This window comes from Gadus macrocephalus, chromosome 17, assembly GCF_031168955.1.
Source record: "Gadus macrocephalus chromosome 17, ASM3116895v1".
NCBI classification, from domain to species: domain Eukaryota; kingdom Metazoa; phylum Chordata; class Actinopteri; order Gadiformes; family Gadidae; genus Gadus; species Gadus macrocephalus.
The window spans coordinates 9,130,849-9,157,970 of record NC_082398.1 but is presented as its reverse complement, the minus strand read 5'-3'; the positions used below and the strand labels follow the sequence as shown (position 1 = coordinate 9,157,970).

The following is a 27,122-nucleotide window of genomic DNA, read 5'->3' as shown; positions in this document are numbered from 1 at the left end:
TGATGCGCTTTATGAGTCCGAGTTTCACACAGGTTGTTAGGCCCAGCAGTGGTGTTGCTTTCTGGTTCAGCACCTGGAATTCAACGTGATGAAAACGCCGCTTGTATTCCGTGAGCAGTTGGCATTTCCCCATTGGCTTCAGGCACTGTCCTCCGTAAGTCACTAGTTTTGCTTTAGATTTTTCAATTTGAGCGTCTGCTTGTCGGTAGATGGATTCCGGTATGACGTTGCATTGCGCGCCTGTGTCTATTTTGAATCTGACTTTTTTGTCGTTAATGACGAGGTCCACTTCCCAGTCTTCCCCGCTGGTTGTCTTCACCATGTCCAAGTACATTTCGTCTGGGTCTGATTCGGATTGTTCTTCTAACCTGTGCACTGGCTTTCTTGTCCTGTACGATGCTGTTTTGGACATGCATTTGTTCGCGAAGTGGTTCATCTTCCCGCAGTTCTTGCACTTTTGACCGTATGCCTGACATTTCCCCTTCTGATGGTCTCGGCCGCAGTATTTACAGTCCTGAATTGTATTTTGCCTATACGGGGTGGCTGGTGACGTCTGCTGATTTTTTTCGCGCTCCCGTTTGATTTAGTTAACGGCACATTCGGCTTGTGTTTGTGTGTTTAATTTGTCCAATTGTGTACGGCTAGCTTCTGCAGCTCGGCATATGTCAATAGCCTTGGGTAAGTCTAGGTCGGTTGTTCTCAACAATTTTGCCCTTACGTGGTCATCCCTTATTCCCACAACAATTCGGTCCTTTATCAAGCTGTCACATAGTTGTGCGTACTCACATGACCTTGCCTTTGATCTCAAGTCCGTAATGAACTGGTCGATGCTTTCGCCGGGGGCCTGGACACGCGTGTTGAACACATGTCTCTCAAACGTCACATTATTTTGGGGGGTGAAGTGTTTCTCGAACTTGTCCAGTAGTACCTTGAGTATGTTTCTGTCCTCTTGTTGTGTGAAGTCGAAAGTGTTGTAGATCTCCAAAGCTTCATCCCCGATAACGTGTAGCAACGTGCAGCTCTGTACCTTCTGCGACCTTCCTTCCATGCCTGTAGCGGTCATGTAAAGTTCAAATTTTTGTCTCCATCTCTTCCATTTGTCGGCGATGTTTCCTTCCAACCGTAGGGGTTCCGGTGCTTTTAGCGCTTCCATTTTATATTTGGCGTGAATTCGTCTTTTCTGACACCATGTAATGAGACACGATGTGTTACCCATTATGTTTTTTTCCATGATGACCGATAAAAAAACAACAGTGTTACCCCTTATGTTTTTTTCATGACGGCCGATAAAAAAACAGTGTTATCCCTTATGTTTTTTTTCCTGACTATTGAAAAAAACGACAGTGTTACCCCTTAGGTTTTTTTCATGACGACCGATAAAAAACGACAGTGTTACCCCTTGTTTTTTTCCATGACGACCGATAAAAAACGACAATGTTACCCCTTATGTTTTTTTCATGACGACCGATAAAAAACCACAGTGTTACCCCTTACGTTTTTTCCATGACGAACGATAAAAAACGACAGTGTTACCCCCTGTTTTTTTCCATGACGACCGATAAAAAACAACAGTGTTACCCCTTATGTTTTTTTCAATGACGACCGATAAAAAACGACAATGTTACCCCTTATGTTTTTTTCATGACGACCGATAAAAAACCACAGTGTTACCCCTTATGTTTTGTTTGATGACGGGCGATGAAAAACCACACTGCTACACCTTTTTGACCCCTTATGTTTTTTTCATGACGACCAATAAAAAACAAGTGTTACCCCTTATGTTTTTTTCATGACGACCAATAAAAAACAAGTGTTACCCCTTATGTTTTTTTTCATGACGACCAATAAAAAACAAGTGTTACCCCTTTTGTTTTTTTCATGACGACCGATAATAAAAACCAAATGATAAAGGGGAGGAGTTATAATTTGTGGGAGGAGTTATAATGTGTAAAGGGGAGGAGTTATAATGTGTAAAGGGGAGGAGTTACAATTTGTGGGAGGAGTTATAATGTATAAAGGGGAGGAGTTATCATTTGTGGGTGGAGTTATAATGTGTAAAGGGGAGGAGTTATCATTTGCGGGAGGAGTTATACTGTGTAAAGGGGAGGAGTTATAATTTGTGGGAGGAGTTATAATGTGTAAAGGGGAGGAGTTAGCGTTTGTGGGAGGACTTATAATGTGTAAAGGGGAGGAGTTATCCCACAAATTGTACAAAGTTATCATTTATAATATGTAAACTCCCCTTTACACATTATAACTCCTCCCACAAATTATAACTCCTCCCCTTTACACATTATAACTCCTCCCACAAATTATAACTCCTCCCCTTTATCATTTGTGGGTGGAGTTAAAATATGTAAAAGGGAGGAGTTATCGTTTGTGGGAGGAGTTATAATGTGTAAAGGGGAGGAGTTACAATTTGTGGGAGGGGTTATAATGTGTAAATGGGAGGAGTTATCATTTGTGGGAGGAGTTAAAATGTGTAAAGGGGAGGAGTTATAATGTGTAAAGGGGAGGAGTTACAATTTGTGGGAGGGGTTATAATGTGTAAATGGGAGGAGTTTACACATTATAAATGATAACTTTGTTAAATTTGTGGGATAACTCCTCCCCTTTACACATTATAACTCCGCCCACACATGATAACTCCTCCCCTTTACACATTATAACTCCTCCCACAAACAATAACTCCTCCCCTTTACACATTTTAACTCCACCCACAAATGATAAAGGGGAGGAGTTATAATTTGTGGGAGGAGTTATAATGTGTAAAGGGGAGGAGTTATCATTTGTGGGAGGAGTTATAATGTGTAAAGGGGAGGAGTTCACACATTATAAATGATAACTGTGTTAAATTTGTGGGATAACTCCTCCCCTTTACACATTATAACTCCTCCCACAAATTATAACTCCTCCCATTTACACATTATAACTCCTCCCACAAATTATAACTCCTCCCCTTTATCATTTGTGGGTGGAGTTAAAATGTGTAAAGGGGAGGAGTTATCGTTTGTGGGAGGAGTTATAATGTGTAAATGGGAGGAGTTATAATTTGTGGGAGGAGTTATAATGTGTAAATGGGAGGAGTTATAATGTGTGGGAGGAGTTATAATGTGTAAAGGGGAGGAGTTACGATTTGTGGGAGGGGTTATAATGTGTAAATGGGAGGAGTTATTATTTGTGGGAGGAGTTATAATGTGTAAAGGGGAGGAGTTTACACATTATAAATGATAACTTGGTTAAATTTGTGGGATAACTCCTCCCCTTTACACATTATAACTCCTCCCACAAACGCTAACTCCTCCCCTTTACACATTATAACTCCTCCCATAAATTATAACTCCTCCCCTTTACACATTATAACTCCTCCCACAAATGATAAAGGGGAGGAGTTATAATTTGTGGGAGGAGTTATAATGTGTAAAGGGGAGGAGTTATCGTTTGTGGGAGGAGTTATAATGTGTAAAGGGGAGGAGTTACAATTTGTGGGAGGGGTTATAATGTGTAAATGGGAGGAGTTATCATTTGTGGGCGGAGTTATAATGTGTAAAGGGGAGGAGTTTACACATTATAAATGATAACTTGGTTAAATTTGTGGGATAACTCCTCCCCTTTACACATTATAACTCCTCCCACAAACGCTAACTCCTCCCCTTTACACATTATAACTCCTCCCACAAATTATAACTCCTCCCCTTTATCATTTGTGGGTGGGGTTAAAATGTGTAAAGGGGAGGAGTAATCGTTTGTGGGAGGAGTTATAATGTGTAAAGGGGAGGAGTTTACACATTAAAAATGATAACTTGGTTAAATTTGTGGGATAACTCCTCCCCTTTACACATTTTAACTCCTCCCACAAATGATAACTCCTCCCCTTTACACCTTATAACTCCTCCCATAAATTATAACTCCTCCCCTTTACACATTATAACTCCTCCCACAAATTATAACTCCTCCCCTTTATCATTTGTGGGTGGGGTTAAAATGTGTAAAGGGGAGGAGTAATCGTTTGTGGGAGGAGTTATAATGTGTAAAGGGGAGGAGTTTACACATTAAAAATGATAACTTGGTTAAATTTGTGGGATAACTCCTCCCCTTTACACATTTTAACTCCTCCCACAAATGATAACTCCTCCCCTTTACACATTATAACTCCTCCCATAAATTATAACTCCTCCCCTTTACACATTATAACTCCTCCCACAAATTATAACTCCTCCCCTTTATCATTTGTGGGTGGAGTTAAAATGTGTAAAGGGGAGGAGTTATCGTTTGTGGGTGGGGTTAAAATGTGTAAAGGGGAGGAGTAATCGTTTGTGGGAGGAGTTATAATGTGTAAAGGGGAGGAGTTTACACATTAAAAATGATAACTTGGTTAAATTTGTGGGATAACTCCTCCCCTTTACACATTTTAACTCCTCCCACAAATGATAACTCCTCCCCTTTACACATTATAACTCCTCCCATAAATTATAACTCCTCCCCTTTACACATTATAACTCCTCCCACAAATTATAACTCCTCCCCTTTATCATTTGTGGGTGGAGTTAAAATGTGTAAAGGGGAGGAGTTATCGTTTGTGGGAGGAGTTATAATGTGTAAAGGGGAGGAGTTATCGTTTGTGGGAGGAGTTATAATGTGTAAAGGGGAGGAGTTACGATTTGTGGGAGGGGTTATAATGTGTAAATGGGAGGAGTTATAATTTGTGGGAGGAGTTATAATGTGTAAAGGGGAGGAGTTTACACATTATAAATGATAACTTGGTTAAATTTGTGGGATAACTCCTCCCCTTTACACATTATAACTCCTCCCACAAACGATAACTCCTCCCCTTTACACATTATAACTCCTCCCACAAACGATAACTCCTCCCCTTTACACATTTTAACTCCACCCACAAATGATAAAGGGGAGGAGTTATAATTTGTGGGAGGAGTTATAATGTGTAAAGGGGAGGAGTTATCATTTGTGGGAGGAGTTATAATGTGTAAAGGGGAGGAGTTTACACATTATAAATGATAACTTGGTTAAATTTGTGGGATAACTCCTCCCCTTTACACATTATAACTCCTCCCACAAACGATAACTCCTCCCCTTTACACATTTTAACTCCACCCACAAATGATAAAGGGGAGGAGTTATAATTTGTGGGAGGAGTTATAATGTGTAAAGGGGAGGAGTTACAATTTGTGGGAGGGGTTATAATGTGTAAATGGGAGGAGTTAGCATTTGTGGGAGGAGTTATAATGTGTAAAGGGGAGGAGTTTACACATTATAAATGATAACTTGGTTAAATTTGTGGGATAACTCCTCCCCTTTACACATTATAACTCCTCCCACAAATTATAACTCCTCCCCTTTACACATTATAACTCCTCCCACAAATTATAACTCCTCCCCTTTATCATTTGTGGGTGGAGTTAAAATGTGTAAAGGGGAGGAGTTATCGTTTGTGGGAGGAGTTATAATGTGTAAAGGGGAGGAGTTACAATTTGTGGGAGGGGTTATAATGTGTAAATGGGAGGAGTTATCATTTGTGGGCGGAGTTATAATGTGTAAAGGGGAGGAGTTATCCCGCAAATTTAACAAAGTTAGCATTTATAATATGTAAACTCCTCCCCTTTACACATTTTAACTCCTCCCACAAATGATAACTCCTCCCCTTTACACATTATAACTCCTCCCATAAATTATAACTCCTCCCCTTTACACATTATAACTCCTCCCACAAATTATAACTCATCCCCTTTACACATTTTAACTCCTCCCACAAATGATAACTCCTCCCCTTTACACATTATAACTCCTCCCATCAATTATAACTCCTCCCCGTTACACATTATAACTCCTCCCACAAATGACTCGAACCTTAGTCTACAGAGCGTTAACTAACCGTTAACCACCAGCCCTGACCGCTGCCAAGACGCATTCCAGAATGTGTTTGGAGGTTATACTTGACTTTACCATTCACATGATTGAGAAATAAGATGTATCCATTAAGTTACCTCTAGTGGCCGTGTGAGCGGGGACTCGAACCTTAGTCTACAGAGCGTTAACCAACAGCCCTGACCACTGCACCACCCAGACGCTTACCAGAACATGTTTGGAGGTTATACTTGACTTTACCATTCACATGATTGAGAAATAAGATGTAACCATTACAGTCCCTCTTAAACCCTGCTTCTGAGCAGGGCACCTGAACCTACATAGTGTCTGAAAGCTCGTCATTCTTATTAGCCGTGCGTGCGGGGACTCGAACAGGAGTCTACAGAGCGTTAATCAACCATTAACCAACAGCCCTGACCACTGCACCACCCAGACGCTTACCAGAGCTTGCTTGGAGGTTATACTTGACTTTACCATTCACATGATAAGAGAAATAAGATGTATCCATTAAGGTACCTCTGGTGGGCGTTTGAGCGGGGACTAGGGCTAGGCCGGAATCGAACCTATGTCTCCTGAACCGATAGGTAACAGCTCTATCACCTGCGCCACAGAGGCACCAGCTAGGGAATGGTGAGAGGTTATAATTGACTTTACAGTTCACTTGAAATTGATTATTGTAAAATATTTTGATTCCAGGGAGAGCAATCTTGGCGTGAGTTGAACCCACGAGGAGCACAACTCACACCCACGTAACAGTTTTTTTTATTGGTTGTCATGAAAAAAAACATAAGGGGTAACACTGTCGTTTTTTATTGGTCGTCATGAAAAAAAAACAAAAGGGGTAACACTGTTATTTTACTTTGGTCGTCATGAAAAGAAACATAAGGGGTAACACTGTTGTTTTTATTGGTCGTCATGAAAAAAAACACAAAGGGTAACACTGTCGTTTTTTATTGGTCGTCATGAAAAAAAACACAAGGGGTAACACTGTCGTCTTTTATTGGTCGTCATGAAAAAAAACATAAGGGATAACACTGTTGTCTCTGTCAAATAAAATATAAGGGGTAACACTGTCATTTTTTTTTGGTCGTCATGAAAAAAAACATAAGGGGTAACATAGTTTTTTTTATTGGTTGTCATGAAAAAAAACATAAGGGTTAACACTGTGGTTTTTTATTGGTCGACATGAAAAAAATAAAAAAAAATAAAAAAACCATAAGGGGTAACACTCGTTTTTTATCGGTCGTCATGAAAAGAAACATAAGGGGTAACACTGTTGTTTTTTATTGGTCGTCATGAAAAAAAACATAAGGGGTAACACTGTCGTTTTTATCAAATGAAACGTAAAGGGTAACAATGTCGTTTTTTATCTGTCGTCATGAAAAACCCATGAGGGGTAACACTGTCGAAATGTATCGAATAAAACATAGGGGGTAACACTGTCGTTTTTATCAAATTAAACATGAGGGGTCACACTGTCGTTTTTTTATCCGTCGTCATGAAAAAAAACATAAGGGGTAACATTGTTGTTTTTTTATCGGTCGTCATGAAAAAAACATAAGGGGTAACATTGTTGTTTTTTATCCATTAAAACATAGGGGGTAACACTGTCGTTTTTATCAAATTAAACATGAGGGGTCACACTGTCGTTTTTTATTGGTCGTCATGAAAAAAAAACAAAAGGGGTAACACTGTTGTTTTTTATTGGTCGTCATGAAAAAAAACATAAGGGGTAACACTGTCGATATTTATCCATTAAAACATAGGGGGTAACATTGTTGTTTTTATCAAATGAAACATGAGGGGTGCCACTGTCGTTTTTCTTTGGTCGTCATGAATAAAACCATAAGGGGTAACACTGTTGTTTTTTATTGGTCGTCATGAAAAAAAACATAAGGGGTAACACTGGTTTTTTATTGGTCGTCATGAAAAAAAACATAAGGGGTAACACTGTTGTTTTTTATTGGTCGTCATGAAAAAAAACATAAGGGATAACACTGTTGTCTCTGTCAAATAAAATATAAGGGGTAACACTGTCATTTTTTTTTGGTCGTCATGAAAAAAAACATAAGGGGTAACATAGTTTTTTTTATTGGTTGTCATGAAAAAAAACATAAGGGTTAACACTGTGGTTTTTTATTGGTCGACATAAAAAAAAAAAAATAAAAAAAAAAACCATAAGGGGTAACACTCGTTTTTTATCGGTCGTCATGAAAAGAAACATAAGGGGTAACACTGTTGTTTTTTATTGGTCGTCATGAAAAAAAACATAAGGGGTAACACTGTCGTTTTTATCAAATGAAACGTAAAGGGTAACAATGTCGTTTTTTATCTGTCGTCATGAAAAACCCATAAGGGGTAACACTGTCGAAATGTATCGAATAAAACATAGGGGGTAACACTGTCGTTTTTATCAAATTAAACATGAGGGGTCACACTGTCGTTTTTTTATCCGTCGTCATGAAAAAAAACATAAGGGGTAACATTGTTGTTTTTTTATCGGTCGTCATGAAAAAAACATAAGGGGTAACATTGTTGTTTTTTATCCATTAAAACATAGGGGGTAACACTGTCGTTTTTATCAAATTAAACATGAGGGGTCACACTGTCGTTTTTTATTGGTCGTCATGAAAAAAAAACAAAAGGGGTAACACTGTTGTTTTTTATTGGTCGTCATGAAAAAAAACATAAGGGGTAACACTGTCGATATTTATCCATTAAAACATAGGGGGTAACATTGTTGTTTTTATCAAATGAAACATGAGGGGTGCCACTGTTGTTTTTTATTGGTCGTCATGAAAAAAAACATAAGGGGTAACACTGGTTTTTTATTGGTCGTCATGAAAAAAAACATAAGGGGTAACACTGTTGTTTTTATTGGTCGTCATGAAAAAAAACACAAGGGGTAACACTGTTGTTTTTATTGGTCGTCATGAAAAAAAACATAAGGGGTAACACTGTTGTTTTTTATTGGTCGTCATGAAAAAAAACATAAGGGGTAACACTGTTGTTTTTGTCCAAAAAAATATAAGGATCGAAGTGCGCAACACTGTCGTTTTTTATCAGTCGTCATGAAATAAACATAAGGGTTGATATTTATCAAATATAACATCGTTTTACTTTGGTCGTCATGAAAAAAAACACAAGGGGTAACACTGTCGTTTTTTATTGGTCGTCATGAAAAAAAACACAAGGGGTAACACTGTCGTTTTTTATTGGTCGTCATGAAAAAAAACAGAAGGGATAACACTGTTGTCTCTGTCAAATAAAATATAAGGGGTAACACTGTCATTTTTTTTTGGTCGTCATGAAAAAAAACATAAGGGGTAACACTGTTGTTTTTGTCCAAAAATATATAAGGGGTAACACTGTCGTTTTTTATCAGTCGTCATGAAATAAACATAAGGGTTGATATTTATCAAATATAACATCGTTTTACTTTGGTCGTCATGAAAAAAAACACAAAGGGTAACACTGTCGTTTTTTATTGGTCGTCATGAAAAAAAACACAAGGGGTAACACTGTCGTCTTTTATTGGTCGTCATGAAAAAAAACATAAGGGATAACACTGTTGTCTCTGTCAAATAAAATATAAGGGGTAACACTGTCATTTTTTTTTGGTCGTCATGAAAAAAAACATAAGGGGTAACATAGTTTTTTTTATTGGTTGTCATGAAAAAAAACATAAGGGTTAACACTGTGGTTTTTTATTGGTCGACATGAAAAAAATAAAAAAAAATAAAAAAACCATAAGGGGTAACACTCGTTTTTTATCGGTCGTCATGAAAAGAAACATAAGGGGTAACACTGTTGTTTTTTATTGGTCGTCATGAAAAAAAACATAAGGGGTAACACTGTCGTTTTTATCAAATGAAACGTAAAGGGTAACAATGTCGTTTTTTATCTGTCGTCATGAAAAACCCATAAGGGGTAACACTGTCGAAATGTATCGAATAAAACATAGGGGGTAACACTGTCGTTTTTATCAAATTAAACATGAGGGGTCACACTGTCGTTTTTTTATCCGTCGTCATGAAAAAAAACATAAGGGGTAACATTGTTGTTTTTTTATCGGTCGTCATGAAAAAAACATAAGGGGTAACATTGTTGTTTTTTATCCATTAAAACATAGGGGGTAACATTGTTGTTTTTATCAAATAAAACATGAGGGGTGCCACTGTCGTTTTTCTTTGGTCGTCATGAAAAAAACCATAAGGGGTAACACTCGTTTTTTATCGGTCGTCATGAAAAGAAACATAAGGGGTAACACTGTTGTTTTTTATTGGTCGTCATGAAAAAAAACATAAGGGGTAACACTGTCGATATTTATCAATTAGTACATAGGGGTTAACACAGTCGTTTTTATCAAATGAAACATGAGGGGTGCCACTGTCGTTTTTCTTTGGTCGTCATGAATAAAACCATAAGGGGTAACACTGTTGTTTTTTATTGGTCGTCATGAAAACATAAGGGGTAACACTGGTTTTTTATTGGTCGTCATGAAAAAAAAAATAAGGGTTAACACTGTGGTTTTTTATTGGTCGACATGAAAAAAAACATAAGGGGTAACACTGTCGTTTTTTATTGGTCGTCATGAAAAAAAACATAAGGGGTAACACTGTCGTTTTTATCAAATGAAACGTAAAGGGTAACAATGTCGTTTTTTATCTGTCGTCATGAAAAAGCCATAAGGGGTAACACTGTCGAAATGTATCGAATAAAACATAGGGGGTAACACTGTCGTTTTTATCAAATTAAACATGAGGGGTCACACTCGTTTTTTTATCCGTCGTCATGAAAAAAAACATAAGGGGTAACATTGTTGTTTTTTTATCGGTCGTCATGAAAAAAACATAGGGGGTAACACTGTCGTTTTTTATCGGTCGTCATGAAATAAGGGGTAACACTGTTGTTTTTTATTGGTCGTCATGAAAAAAAACATAAGGGGTAACACTTGTTTTTGTCAAAAAAAATATAAGGGGTAACACTGTCGTTTTTTATCAGTCGTCATGAAATAAACATAAGGGTTGATATTTATCAAATAAAAATATCAAGGGCTGGGTGATGACCGAAAGGACGAGATCGCGGGTACAAGCGGCCGAGATGAGTTTTCTCAGAAGGGTGGCTGGCGTCTCCCTTAGGGATAGGGTGAGAAGCTCAGCCATCCGTGAGGAACTCGGATTAGAGCCGCTGCTCCTTTACTTAGAAAGGAGTCAGCTGAGGTGGTTCGGGCATCTGGTAAGGATGCCCACTGGGCGCCTTCCTTGGGAGGTGTTTCAGGCACGTCCAGTGGGGAGGAGACCTCGGGGAAGACCCAGGACTAGGTGGAGAGATTATATCTCAACACTGGCCTGGGAACGCCTCGGGATCCCCCCGTCAGAGCTGGTCAATGTGGCCCGGGAAAGGGAAGTCTGGGGCCCCCTGCTTGAGCTGCTCCCCCCGCGACCCGACCCCGGATAAGCGGTCGAAAATTAGATGAGATGAGATTTATCAAATAAAACATCGTTTTTTATTGGTCGTCATGAAAAAAAACATAAGGGGTAACACTGTTGTTTTTTATTGGTCGTCATGAAAAAAAACATAGGGGGTAACACTGTTGTTTTACTTTGGTCGTCATGAAAAAAAACATAAGGGGTAACACTGTTGTTTTACTTTGGTCGTCATGAAAAAAAACATAAGGGGTAACACTGTCGTTTTTTATTGGTCGTCATGAAAAAAAACATAAGGGGTAACACTGTTGTTTTTTAGTGGTCGTCATGAAAAAAAACATAAGGGGTAACACTGTTGTTTTTTAGTGGTCATCATGAAAAAAAACATAAGGGGTAACACTGTTGTTTTTTATTGGTCGTCATGAAAAAAACCATAAGGGATAACACTGTTGTTTTTTATTGGTCGTCATGAAAATAAACATAAGGGGTAACACTGTTGTCTTTGTCAAATAAAATATAAGGGGTAACACTGTCGTTTTTTATTGGTCGTCATGAAAAAAAACATAAGGGGTAACACTGTTGTTTTTATTGGTCGTCATGAAAAAAAACATAAGGGGTAACACTGTCGTTTTTTATTGGTCGTCATGAAAAAAAACATAAGGGGTAACACTGTGGTTTAATATTGGTCGACATGAAAAAAAACATAAGGGGTAACACTGTCGTTTTTTATTGGTCGTCATGAAAAAAAACATAAGGGATAACACTGTTGTCTTTGTCAAATAAAATATAAGGGGTAACACTGTCGTTTTTTATTGGTCGTCATGAAAAAAAACATAAGGGCTAACACTGTTTTTTTTATTGGTTGTCATGAAAAAAAACATAAGGGGTAACACTGTTGTTTTTTATTGGTCGACATGAAAAAAAACATGGTAAATGCATGATGTAGATGTTAAGGAACTGTTTGTGAATATTGCAAAAGTTAAGGGTTGATTATCCTGTGCGCTACCTGTACCCAGTGGCGGTTTTAGGCACGGGCGAACCGGGCAGCCGCCCGGGGCGGCATATTTGTGGGGGGCGCCAAATCACATGGGGGGCGCCACGAGCAGTACAAAAAAACAACGCGCTGCGTAGCGGTTATCAATGAAGTACGACATAACATTGTGTGGGGAATAGGTATTGGCTCCCCCTCTGGCTGCAGGCGCACACCTGCTCGTTGAGAAGGTGCCGTGCACAGACGGAATGAAATCACCACTGAAGTCCGTAGGTTAACGATACCCCCCCCCCCCCCCCGTCAACAATTGCTCCTTCCACCCCCCCCCCCCCCCCCCTCCGCTTGTAGGAAGTCTTGCCCGGGGCGTAACTGGACGTAGAACCGCCACTGCCTGTACCTGAGAGGTAGGCCATCCCCGCTGGCGAAATATGCAGTCGCGTTGGTGGAACTCATTGTATGTTTGCATTTGAATGCAGGCAATAAAAGCCACTGTGAGGAATCCCTGATTTGAATCTTAATCATGAACACCTGCACAAGTGAGGGTCGTTACAATTGCACTCAAAATAAAAATAAAAGGTATAATGAAAACACAATAGGCTACACAATTATTCCCAAAAACCCAAATTAAACCAAGGATATGAAAATGAAACAAATAAGCCGCAGCAAATGGGGCATGCGCTGGATACAGCCAAACCAAAGTAAATGATAAATTAAATGACCTCAAAACTTTCTATAATCACCTCAACGTAGGCTATAGGAATACAACGGATGCAAAGTAGATTAACAGGTGAGGTCAAGGTAAATTCGGGACTGCATTCTATTGTGCGTTGAAAGCAAAAACGGGGAGCAGAAAATGCACGCATGCAGCCAACTCATGCAGCTCGTAACAAGCGGGTAGACTAGTGGAAAAGCAATGTTGGAGATAAACTCGAAGCCTTGCAGTGTGTCAAACAATCAGGGAAAACAGTCCCACGGCAAAAACGTGTTTCGGTGCTTTTAGGGCAGACAATACCTAGCCGGTTCCGGTCCGGCAGCGTCGCCCATCACAGCAGACGGAGAGGAGCGCTCACGTCGGTGCATCAGCAGCAAACCGCGGCAATCGCGAACCGCTTCCAACAAAGACAGCAGAGACATCCCCCCCCAGAGTTTACAATTACAAACGAATAAAAAATGCTGAGATAAAGGTCAATTGAAGTGCTTATTCAATTGCAGCTACTACTACATAGGCTGCGCCGGGGAAATTGACGAAAGGACGGAGGGGGAGGGGGTCAAGTTGGAGCAAGATGGACAATGTCTACCTTTTATAGAAGCTCTGCTCTTGATCATCGTGCTTCCTCGGAAAGTGTTGCAAACAAATGTTTTGTTTTGGCTTTGATTTCATCACTTTTGTAGGAATTAATTGAGGTATTTTGGTCAGGACAAAATAGAATTTTAGACCTCTTTAATTGTTCCGTGCGGTCACTCCGTTTTCCCCTCCTCTTCTGCAATGAATTTGAAATATTAGATTGACATTAGTCAATAGAACTAGCCGTCCCAATTAGTCTGAAAAAGTCTGAAGAGAAGGGTTTTCCACAGGTTCAGACCAAAATGCCTGATCGCTAACATCAGTGGCATCCATCTTAATTGTTTATGAAAATGATGCAATACGAAGGGCTTCTCTGCATTTATACTTCCATCATAATAAACAATGTCATAACTTGAACGTATATTTTAAACAACTTTTGAATACAACAATTTCCTCTGAATTTATGAAGAGAAAATTAGTAGTGGAGCTAACAAAATGAGACTTCTACTAATATAGTAATTGATATCTTAGTGATGAGGTGACCATACAAATCACCCTACGTCTGATCTCAGCTCCCCTGAAAATGTACAGCATATTTTTTTAAATCTTAATCCAAAGGGTTAGGAAGTCTAATAGTATTTCATTCTTATTTTGATTGGCATCACACACACTTCTCTGTTCAAACAACATAATGTATCCGTAACAATGAAATCAGTTCAACCATTGTCACATGAAAATGTATTCGGAGCAAGGAAATCAGCATGATTCATAACTCCTAGTCTCCACCAGAAACATGTAGCCTAAGAGGCACTCGATCAAACCAGACTGACAGCTATAGGCAAGGCCCATATGTCAATGCAAGGCTGGTAACCAAATATATACGTCATCTTCTATAGAGCAAAAGTGACAGCTGTTGTCCAGTTTTGCATTTGGCAGTTTTGCATTTTAAAGGAGTACAACGCTTTATGACTGACTATAAGTATCACTGGTGAGGCTGGTGGATTCAGAAGAAGGGACATCTGCGAACAGGTATGGATTTTGTTTTGATCGCTTATAGGATGTCCTTTTAGTGTCTGTGGTTTTCCTTGCCTCTGGAAGTCTGCCAGAGGAGCTTAGGGCGTATAGCTGTCAAACCTTTAAATTCAATCTTAAAACGTATTTTTCCAATTAAGCGTTATTCTAACCACATTTTCTCTTATCTTCTTTGTTTAATTCTACCTCGAGCTCTGTAATTCTCATTATCGTTATTTGAAACTGATATATTGTTGTGATGTGCATGGTTTTCCCTGTTAAGCTTCATTAACAGACCATCAGACCATGTTTTGGGTGCGAGTCTCTGCGGTCAGTCTCATTGGTGAGCGTTTCATCATAAAACAGCATCACAGCATCCGATTATTACAGTTAAAGGGCCATTGTTAACTGTTTCGCATAGAACTTAGAATATGCAAATGATGTGGCAATTTGATGGATATAAATATGATCATATGAAATGTATAGGATCCTGGAAAGGAATACGTTAGGAATTGTCATTGAAAGTTCAGTAAATGCAATGCAGTAAATCATGTTAACATAGACCAATTATCCAATAATATAAATTGCATTACTATAAACCAATATTAATCATAAGCATTTGTTATTCAAAGGGATGGTCATGCTTTTAAGTAGGCCTATGACTACAGAATCAAGTAAGTGTGGCTTCAAACATTCACCAGCACAATTTCCAAGAAATCCCTTCCGAATATTCAATTTAAATTTTAGAAAAAGAGAACAGTGGTCGCTCCGGTCCTGTAGACAGGAGGTCTGAAGCTCTCTGCTCCCCCAGCCTCCCCAGAGTACCACTACTACAACCAGACCCTGAGCTGGAGCGACGCGCGGAGCTTCTGTCGGGTCAAGCACGGCGACCTGGCCACCGTGACCTCCATGGAGGAGGCCCAGCTCCTGGCCCAGACCGCCGCCGGCCGGGGCGACGCCTGGATCGGCCTCCGTTTCATTGGAACCGCCAGGTGGCTGTGGTCGGACGGAAGCGGAGCGCTGTCCAGTTCGTATTGGGATAAATTGGAGCCCAACTTTGTTGATGGCCCGAATCCCTGCGCAGAGACGAAGGAAGGGGGCTGGAACGATCTCCAGTGTTCCACGGGACGTCCTATTGTGTGCCAAGGTGGTGAGTCGAAACCATTCTTGTGTGATTTAAGATTCAAAAAGTTTCACTTACAAATTGTAAATAGGCTACTACAGTAGCCTATTTACAATTTGTAAGTGAAACTTTTTGAATACAAACATTCCTCAATAGAAATGAACACAAACATGTGATGTAGCGAGCGAGTGCGCACGCATGTGAGTGATTTCCACAACCGTGGGTAAGACACAAGCCAGGAACAGGAACGGTCTAAAACCAAAACGGTCTCTTAAAGAGGGAGGGGCACCCAACAGGAAACACGCTGTCATTTGAAATTAGATTTGTTAAATCGTACCCGCTATTTTAACGGGTAATGGTGTTCTTCCTCCAGCAACGTCGCCGTACTATTTCCCTCAGTCCTATACGTGGGCATGGACATTTGCCCGGGATTATTGCAGAAGCCTAGGTATGGACCTGCCCACTATCCGAAGCAGGTCCCAGATTACGACAATCTTCAATACGGTAAAAACCGACGTCTGGATCGGCCTCTTCCTGGACCGGTGGGCGTGGTCCGACGAGAGCCCCACCTCCCTCAGGTACTGGATGGTGGGCAGGCCCGCCAACCTCCAGGGCTGTGCCGTTGTCAGCGTCACGGACCAGGGCCGGTGGTACGAGGAGCAGTGCGAGGCCGAGATGCCTTTCGTCTGCCAGGGCGGTGAGTTCTGCTGGTCTCCACCACAAGGTGACCATGTCACCATGGTTCAGAAACAACTGTCAGAAGGGTTGTGGGGGTTTTCTTAGTGGTTTGTGATAGGGAACATTTTGAAATGTGACGGCCGATCACGGACCCCTTTATAAAGGGTGAGCTGTTGAATGTGGTGTAGATGTTTGTGAAAAGAAGATTCCCGTTGCAGGTCTGAAATCGCAGAGGGTGCTGATGAAGTTAAAGATGGAATCGCATGGTGACCTCGATCGCTCAGCCGCCAGTGCTCAGCTCCTGCAGCAGGTCAGAGAGCCATACCTCCTTGTTTACTCTCAAATGTCAGATAAGCAGCACGACCGGGCAATGCGAGAACTATTGTTTGTTTGTGTTCAGCTCGAGGCGCAGTTGAGAAGTCAGGGGATATCAGATTTCCAACTCAGCTGGAAGAGCGACATCCGTCGTCAGGATGAGATAAATGAGAATCCTGCAGCTGAGAGCCACAGTCCAGGTCCCTGAGAAGATAAGAACTGAAGTTGGTTTGTTCTGATGATGACTTAAAATTGAAATATATATTGCAAATAAAAGTGGTGCAAAAGGACACTGTCTATTTCTGACCTAGATCAACTTTAAACCACTCTCCGGCTTTCTTTATTATGACGTTGTGAACTTGTGATTAACAATCATGCTGATTTGATACTTTTTTATTCATTCCAAATATTTCTCTCTCGTAGGTTCTTTGGCATATTCAGATTGAAAGTTGCATAGAGCTGCACATTTGAAGCAGCATACCTTTAACTCCTCTTTCCTTGCAGAATTTTGACTGACTGAAGCAACATACCACCTACGTACATGCATACACACACACACACACACACATGCGAACACATGGATACATACACGCACAGTATTTGCATGTGTATGGAGATGAGGAGCTTAATATTATTATGCCCCATTCCCGAGCTTTGCGTGTCTGTCTGGTGTTCTTTTCGGTGTTTCTTGTTTTCACGTTATATTAGAGCTACCGAGTGCATCCCTTGTAAAGTTATTTGTTACTTATTAAGTAATCATTGTATTTTATTACACAATGTACAGTTTCACTGTAGAGTACTACTGTGCTATTTCAGACAGATGTATGCAGTCGCGTTGGTGGAACTCATTGTATGTTTGCATACATGTGAATGCAGGCAAGCCACTGTGAGGAATACCTTCGTTCGTGATTCAAATCGTGATTAAGATTTGAATCTTGATCACGAACACCTGCACAAGTCGTTACAATTGCACAAAAAAAAAGAAACATTTATGATGAAAACACAATACACAATAGTTCCCAAAAACCAAAATTAAACCAAGGATATGAAAATGAAACAGAAATAAGCCACACCGAACGGGGCAGGCGCAAGATACAGCCAAACCAAAGGAGCCTAAATGAACCCAAAACTTGCTAAAATCACAAAAGTAGCCTAATACAATGGATGCAAAGTAGTTAAAAATAAATAAACGAATCAAAATACAGGAATAAACCAAGTACATAATTTAACTTATGATGAAACAAATCAACAGTGAGGGCAATGTAAGGGATTTATCTGTCCATACATCCCAGTTCGGGACTGCACGCTATTGTGTGTTGAAAGCCAAAGCGCTGAGCAGAAAATGCACGCGTGCAGCAGCCAATCATGCAGATCGCAGCAAGCGGATAGAATGGAAAAGCAGCAACGTTGGAGATAAACTCCAAGCGTGCAGTGTGTCAGCAAACAATCAGGAAAAAAGGCCTCCCGGCAAAACAGTCCCACGTTCCCAGAAAAAAACAGTGTTTCTGTGCTTTTAGGGCAGACAAGACCTTGCCTGGTTCCGGTCAGGCAGCGTCACCCATCACAGCTGAGGGAGAGGAGTGCTCACGTCGGTGCATCAGCAGCGAACCGCTCCCAACAAAGAGCATCAGAGACATCCCCACTAGAGTCTACAAACAAATAAAAAATGCTGAGATAAAGGCCAATTGGAGTGTTTATTGTACATGCAAACAATTGCAGCTACTGCTACATGCTGCGCCGGTGGAAATTGACGAGAGGACGGGCAACAGGTAAATTGGCGGGGCCTGAGTGCCAAAGAGTCAAGTGGGAGCAAGATGGACAATACCTTATAGGGTGGCCTCAGGTTGTACGGCACGGAGACACTATCCAAGAATGAATTATTTCCCCTTCAAGGTGACTTAGTTTAAGGAAGGTGTAGCATTCCTCCGAAAGATGGTTTCACACTTGACTGATGTTTTTTACGGTGGCGCTGAGCATTCACCAAATAAAAAAAAGTTTCACAGATAATGTAACTGTTAGCACACTCAGGAAAAGATCTCGTAATTACGAGATAAGGATCTCGTAATTATGCGATAAGGATCTCGTAATAACGAGATAAGGATCTCATAATTACGAGATAAGATATCTTATTTACGACATAAGGATCTCGTTTACGAGAAAAGGATCACGCCTCTCATTCATCAATAACGTTGCTGGCTAGCTGCAGGCCGGCAAAGATGACGTTATCGTATTTTATTTCCTGCTCGGGTTGAGGCACTGAGAAATATTGATTTTCTTTAAAAGTGAGGAGGGCATTAATATAAGCATGTCAACATTGCGCAGACATCTGAAGTCATTGGGACTGTTCAGGAGAAAAGCCCAGTCGGACCTGCTACAAGTGGCTTTCTTCCTGCAGGAGCAGTTGAACCAGTACAGGATGCTTCACGGATACAAATGTATGCATCTGAAATGCATCCAAGCAGGCTTGGTAGTGACTCAAACAACTATACGGCACCTGCTCTTAATCCTAGACCCTCGAGGAGTACAACTGAGGAAACGTAATCGTCTAAGACGTCGTCTTTACATAAACGCAGGTCCAAACTTTTTGTGGCACGTCGATTCATACAACAAACTTAAACCCTATGGCATATGTATTAATGGTGCTGTCGATGGATTTTCCCGTATGGTCATATGGCTACATGCTTACACCACAAGTAGCAATCCCCGTGTTATTTCTGGCTACTTCCTTGATCAGGGTTTATACAGAAATTCTTGAGTTGAATTTACTACCTTTTAATACCATTTTTAATACCTTCACCATATTTTTTAATACCAGCACGACTTCAAGAGAGAGACCATAGGAGTTGGATTAATCAAGATGTCCCAACGGGACTTGGTCCCTAGTTTTTAATGAATATGTCACAAAGTAGACATAGACAGAGAGTGTCAGAGAGAGAGAGTTTTTGTGTCCAGTGTTGAAGCTAAGTTATAATTACCTCGTTAATATTGTTATCACAGTGTTAAGGTTTTGCATGAAATAGTACCGCGTAGTACTGTGGTACACACAACACTAGCCGCGTTAACATGGACACTTCTGATCCGATTCGATTTCTAATCGGAATAGATCTATTCCTATCATGCAATCAGAATGTACTGTATATATGCCTATGGCATTTACAAAAGTGGTAAGCTTACGTTCGTATATCTCTCGCACACAACCGTTGTGTTGGTCTGGACTTATATGATATGTAAGGGATAATGTTATAGTACAGAACGCCGGTCATTATCGGGTAAATAAGCCCAGACAGGGCGAACCGGACTGCGATGCGAAGCGAAGGTGTCTTGCTTCGCCCTGAAGGGTATTCTTTTCGATAATGACCGGCGACGTTCTATACATTATTACACGGCTCCTTGCCAAAACAGCAGAGAAATAGTCCACCAAAGACGTTGACTTCGCTTAGAAACCGGACACGCTGGGGTTGATAAGTTACCAGACTTACGGAGTGAGAAGTAAGACGTGAATCAGGCAAAAAATCCACTTTCCTTGACAATGGTCAAGTTCGGCATGCATAAAAGTGCCGACTGACCAATTGCGAAATACAGCAGCTGCTGATACCATCTCTCTTAAGTTAAAAAGTAGCCGAACACACCCCAAACCAATCGGAATATACATGTCGACTATAGCGGACTACACCACTTCTTCTATTCCGCATGGAATTCTATTCAGAATTGTATTCCGATTGAGCCGTATACATGATCATTTTTTATTCTGATTGAGCTGTTCTTCCACTTCTAATCGGATCAGAAGTGTCCATGTAAACGCGGCTGTCTACCGGTCACACCGGTCTCGCGGTAATGTCAAAATCCATACCGTAGCGCAAATTCACACCAGTGTACTTTCTATAGAGGGATTATCAGTCTACGTCGCTCCCCGCTCTACAAGCCTGTCAGGCAGAAAGAGACGAGAGCGACATGAGCCGCAATCATGTCTTGTTGTGCGGTTGGTTGCACAAACCGTTTAAATAAGACTGATTATCCCATTTATTCTACTTCTTGCTTGCCAACATAATAAAACAATTCAAATACTTCACTGATCATGCTTTTTCTTATTCGAATTGCATGCTTATTAAATGTATACTCTGTTTGAGTTAATCTCCCTCAAAAAGTAGTCCCCTTTAATTACGATCGATCAAACAGGTTTTTGACACCTCAAAGGGCATTATCCCGCTTATACCGGTCACTTGCCAAAGAAAAGGAATTAAGATCTTTCATTTATATTTTCATGCGTTTTACAATCCAAATATAACGTTTTTCACATAAATAGGACGGACCTTAGCTACGACTTGGGAGGTATTTTAGTCAGCTGAGCTAGAGAGCTAACGTTACATTTATAATTCGAAATTCGTCCCAGCCTTTATACCACAGATACTATAGGGTCTAGCATATAACCGCATTTTCTGATTACAGTTTAATGTAACAGTAAGCTGACAACATTGCTAATTAACACCGCAACTGCAAATTAACCACACAACCGATAACCGTGGCAACCGGTCAAACAAATGTTCTTTTTGCGATCATTCTTTAAAGATCGATTCCTCCAGCCAGAGGTCTGCATTTCCCCATTCTTTCAAATTACTTTGAACTAACAGAAGCGAACTCGCGAAGTGGGTATAAACTACCTGACGTCTCCGCCCGTTGCAGCAGTGTGAACTGCCCAGTTTTAGAACGTTGCAGCCCGTCTCGTCAAAAGGAGACGCAAGGAGTTGCGACGCAAATCTTTGGTCTGAACAAGCCAGCCAGTTTGTTTCAGCGCACGCACCACGTGACATCATTGATATCTCTCAGGTCCTAATCGCAACATAAAAATAAATCCACGCAAGTTTTAGAAATTTTAGGAGATAGGCCTGAATAACACCAATTGAAAAACTCATAGGCCTTGTTGGAAATGTAATACCTCGTCAGATGACGTTTATTACTTTTTAATGGCCTTAATTTGGGCTAATTTCATTTACTACCTTTTAATACCTTTAACAACCCCGTGGAAACCCTGTTCATGAAGTGGAAAACCGGAGCGGCAGTCCCCCCCGAATCAGGTCAGACCTGGGTACAGAAAACCGATCAGTGGAATTAACCTCAGGAGGACAGGTTGGATCACACCACAGCGTTATAGCATTTTACTTCTAACAGTGATCGTATAGTGGTAACATTTGGTTTGAAAAACATACTTGTAAATTAAATACATTCAGAATTAGCTCAACTTACATAACATTAGTCTAACATCAAAACAGACTCAGTTTTGCAATCACAAGTCCAAAACACATATTGAAAAATCCAGTGTAAAAGAGCACTCACATATTAATTACACATAACATTGCATATTAAACAGTACAAATAAACATACCTGCAACATGGGACAGTAAACATTAACAGTGTGCAATTAATGGAAAAGCCTTGCAGTCTGTTCTCGCTCGCACTACAAAAGAGGAGCTTGGCATTAGCATATACAGGTCACGTACACCTCGTGCTGAGAGTAGCTAGCTAAAACATTCCTCGCACATGTTGGCAGCTAGCCCAAAGACTATTCACACACTATGGCAACAATTCGTCACAAAGCAACAAAACTGCTGGTTTTACAAATGCCTCATTAGTCAAGCATGTTATACAACAAATGCTGATTGTTTACACATCATATGAACCGTAATTTTCATTTATAACTGACTATGTCAGAGCGAACAGAACAGCAACTTACCCACAGCGTAACAGCCTTTTACTTCTGAGCGAGAAACAAAATGCCCAGCATTAAGTGTGAAACAAACTTCCGCTGTGGACTTTCAAAATAAAATACACAAAAAAACCTTTTGTTGCAGTCCCAAATTTGACAGGAATTTAACATTAAAGCCAAGTTATTATTTACACTGTTACACTTGGATGCATTTTTCAGATCCATAAAATTGTATCCGTGAAGCATCCCGTACTGGTTAAACTGCTCCTACAGGAAGAGAGACACTTGTAACAGGTCCGACTGGGCTTTTCTCCTGAACAGTCCCAATGACTTCAGATGTCTGCGCAATGTTGGCACTTATATTAATGCCCTCCTCACTTTTAAGGAACTACAATATTTCCCAATGCCTCAACCCAAGCAGGAAATAAAATACGATAGCGTCATCTTTGCCGGCCTGCAGCTAGCCAGCAACGTTATTGATGAATGAGAGGCATGATCCTTTTCTCGTAAACGAGATCCTTATGTCGTAAACACGATATTCGGTTTTCACAGTCTTTTCATCACATTAAGATAGCATCAATTCAACTTAACTGGTGCCAATAAAGTTATCACAAACGAAATTAAGCGTAAGCCACATTTTTATATCACAGTATTACAGTATTACTAACCTTGTGCCTCTTCGGAGGGTGCTAAATATCTTTAACCGTCGGCATATCTGCAGTTATATTGCCGCTTTCACAGAATCTCCGTTCAACTTATTATTGCAGTCAAAACCCCGCAGGATAACAGGAAATACAAAAACGCACGCTTCGAAATAAAAGCCTTGTGCTAATAAAACAATAAAATCTTAGACCATGCACAAATACGTTATGAAGCAACAAAAATACACAGTTTAACAGGGCTTTCTCTTGTTTAAAGCAAAAACACGATTTGGGTTAGTTACAGAAGGGTTTTGTGTGTTTGAGGCTAACTTACGACGGACCTTTCGACATATTTCACTCTGAATCATGTAGGCCTACATGATTTATTTAAATGTATACTTAGAATGTGACTTGTCAGCTGTGCTCTTGATTGTCGTGCTTCCTAGGAAAGTTTTTGCAAACAAATGTATTGCTTTTCATCACTTTTGTACGAATGATGAGGCACTACACTTTGGTCAGGGCTATAGGCCTATAGCATTTAAGGCCTCTGTAATTGTTCAGATTTTTGTGGTCACTCCTTTTTACCTCCTCTTCTGTACTGAATTTTAGATAATAGATGCCATTGGTCAATCAAACCCGGCACAATTAGTCTGAAAGATCCCAGTTCACTTTTAATTTACAAGGGAACAGGTTCAAACCAAAATGCCTGATCGCTAACCTCAGTGGCAGCCATCTTAATTGTTTATGAAAATGTGCAATATGAAGGGCTTCTCTGCGTTTATACTTCCATATGTCACAACATGAACATTTCGTTTGAATAACTTTTGAAAAAAAAAAATCCTCAGAAATTATGAAGAGAAAATTAGTAGTGGAACAAACAAAATTAGACTTCTAATATAGTAATTTATATCTTAGTGATGATGTGACCATACAAATTGCCCTGCGTCTAAACTTAGCTCCCCTGATAATGTACAGCATATTTTTAAAAAATCTCAATCCAATGTGTTAGGAAGCCTAATAGTATTTCATTCTTATTTTGATTAGCCTCGCACACTTCTCTGCTCAAATGACATAATGTATCCGTAACATTCAAATTCTTTCATCCACTGTCACGTAATCATTTATTCGGAGCAAACAAATCAACACGACTATAACTCCCAGACAGTCACCACCAGAGACGTGTAAGAGGCCCTCGATCTGACAGAGGGCGAGGCCCATGCAAGGCAGGTAACCAAATATAGGCCTACACGTCGTCTTCCGAAGAGCAAAAGGGACACCTGTTGTCCAGTTTTGCATGTTTTTAATTATAGTCACAGACACAACGCTGTATGTCTGTGACTATAAGTATGATGAGGCTGGGTGGATTCAGAAGAGGGGACATCTGCGAACAGGTAGGATGTTTTTTTTTTTAACTCTTAGGATCTCGTTTTAGTGTCTGTGGTTCTCCTTGCCTCTGGAAGTCTGCCAGAGGAGCTGAGGGCGTCAATATAGCTGTCAATATCTTTAAATTAAATCTTATAAAACGTAACTTTTAAATAAAGCGTTCTTCTAACCACGTTTTCTTTTATGTTCTTTGCTTAATACCACAAATACTAATATACTAGTAGGCTATGTGATTCTCATTATCGTTGCTTGAAACGGATCAATTGTTGTTGTGATGTGTTTTTCCTTTTTAAGCTTCATTAATAGACCAACAGTCAGACCATGTTTCGGGTGCGAGTCTCCGCGGTCCGTCTCCTTGGTGAGCATATCATCATAAAACAGCCATCCGACACACCGTCTGATTATTACAGTAAAGGCCATTGTTTACTGTTGCGCAAAAGCATACAACTCAGAATATATCAATTATTTTGCAATTTGATATATAGTATCCTACCCATTAGGCATACGTAAAGGAATACGTTAGGAACTGTCATTGAAAGTTCAGTACATGCAATGCAGTAAATGATATTAACATAGCAGCAATTATCAAATATTCTAAATTGCATTATTAAAAACCAATATTAATCATAAGCATGTTTTATTCAAAGGGATTGTCATGCTTTCAAGTATGTCTACAGAATCAAGTAAGTGTGGCTACAAAGCCACCCACGCACACACTTGCCAGCACAATGTCAATCCCTTCATGTCATGATATTCAATTTGAATTGAAAAAAAAGCATCGATGAGCAACGACAAAGAGCAATGCGTCCGCTGCCCCAGCCTCCCCAGAGTACCACTACTACAACCAGACCCTGAGCTGGAGCGACGCGCAGAGCTTCTGTCGGGACAAGCACAGCGACCTGGCCACCGTGACCTCCATGGAGGATGCCCAGCTCCTGGCTCAGACCGCCGCCGGCCGGGGCGACGCCTGGATCGGCCTCCGTAACGACGGACCCGCCTGGTGGCTGTGGTCGAACGGAAACGGAGCGCAGTCTAGTTCGTATTGGTTGGCAGGGGAGCCCAGCTATTCGGAGTGCAGCACGGATTGCTGCGCAGAGGTGACTGCATCGGGCTGGAACGATCTCAAGTGTACCCGTGTACATAATCTTGTGTGCCAAGGCAGTGAGTCGAAACCATTCTTGTGTGATTTACGATTCACAAAGTTTCACTTGCAAATTGTAAATACTGTAATTCAAATAAAACTTCTCAATAGAGATGGGCGTTTTTATGTAGCAAGTGCGCATGCACGCGAGGGATTTCCCTGACCGTGGGTCAGAAGCCTGGAACGGTCTAAAACGCAAACGGTCCCTTAAAGAGGCAGGCGCACTCAACCAGAAACAATAATCTGTAATTAGATTAGTAAAATTGTACCAATATTTTAACGGGGAATGACTTTTCTTTCTCCAGAAACGTCGCCGTACTATTTCCTTCAGCCCCATACGTGGGGATGGAGAGCTGCCCTGGATCATTGCAGAAGCCTAGATATGGACCTGCCCACTGTCGGAAGCAACCCGACAGTCATCAATGCGGAAGGGATAACCTCCTTCTGGAGCGGCCTCTTCCAGGACCGTTGGGCGTGGTCCGACGAGAGCCCCACCTCCCTCAGGTACTGGATGGTGGGCATGCCCGCCAACCTCCAGGGCTGTGCCGTTGTCAGCGTCACGGACCAGGGCCGGTGGTACGAGGAGCAGTGCGAGGCCGAGATGCCTTTCGTCTGCCAGGGCGGTGAGTTCTGCTGGTCTCCACCACAAGGTGGCAAGACAGTCACCGTTCAGAAACAACTGTCTTTGACGTTTTGAAATGTCATGATCAACATCCCCACCTGGTGGCAAATAAGAAGACCCCTTTAAAAAGAGTGAGCTGTTGAATGTGGTGTCGATGTTGGTGAACAGAAGGTTCTCGTTGCAGGTCTGAAATCGCGGAGGGTGCTGATGAAGTTAAAGATGGAATCGGATGATGACCTCGAACGCTCAGCCGCCAGTGCTCAGCTCCTGCAGCAGGTGAGAGAGCCGTACCTGACTACTTGTGTACTCTCAAGTGATAACAGCACGACCGGGCAATACGAGAACCGTCGTTTGTGTTTGTGTCGGTGTGTTCAGCTCGAGGCGCAGTTGAGAAGTCAGGGGATATCAGATTTCAAACTCAGCTGGAAGAGCGACATCCGTCGTCAGGATGAGATAAACGAGAACCCTGCAGCTGAGAGCCACGGTCCAGGTTCTGAAGAACTGAAATTGGTTTGTTCTGATGATAGCCCAACTGAACTTATGTTCTGATGATTTCCGCAAATTATACCATGTATTGCAATTATTGCAAATAAAAGCAGTAAAAATAAGACACTGTATATTATTGACGTAGATAAATCAATGAATAAAAATTCATTGAATTGACTTCATTTAATATTTTCGCCTGAAGTAACTTTTATCTTCTCTATTCCTTTCAGGATGTTGACTGACTGAAGCAACAGACCATACGTACACACATACGCGCACTTGCATACATAGCCGACCACATATAGATAAATAAACACACATGCAAAATATTTGCATGTATGTTTAGATGAGGAGCTTATTATTATTATGGACCTTATTATCAGAGTTACTGTTAGTTTTGTGCATTCCGCGTGAATTTATTTGTAGCAAC

At 40.8% G+C, this 27,122-nt stretch overlaps 2 protein-coding genes across 2 annotated transcripts in view; both read left to right on the top strand.

Annotated features, from left to right (window-relative positions):
- The window catches only part of LOC132475712 (C-type mannose receptor 2-like), a 72,693-nt gene that overhangs the window by 45,118 nt on the left and 453 nt on the right, over positions 1-27,122 (top strand). The gene's annotated exons all lie outside the window — the stretch shown is intronic.
- On the top strand, positions 14,532-26,836 carry LOC132445767 (macrophage mannose receptor 1-like). Its single transcript, XM_060035893.1, has 12 exons — positions 14,532-14,620; positions 14,886-14,945; positions 15,235-15,276; positions 15,414-15,752; positions 16,099-16,422; positions 16,622-16,713; positions 16,804-16,921; positions 25,091-25,126; positions 25,263-25,604; positions 25,890-26,207; positions 26,391-26,482; positions 26,582-26,836. The coding sequence occupies exons 2-12, from the start codon at positions 14,909-14,911 to the stop codon at positions 26,753-26,755; spliced, it is 1,914 nt and encodes a 637-aa protein (XP_059891876.1). The 5' UTR covers positions 14,532-14,620; positions 14,886-14,908; the 3' UTR covers positions 26,756-26,836.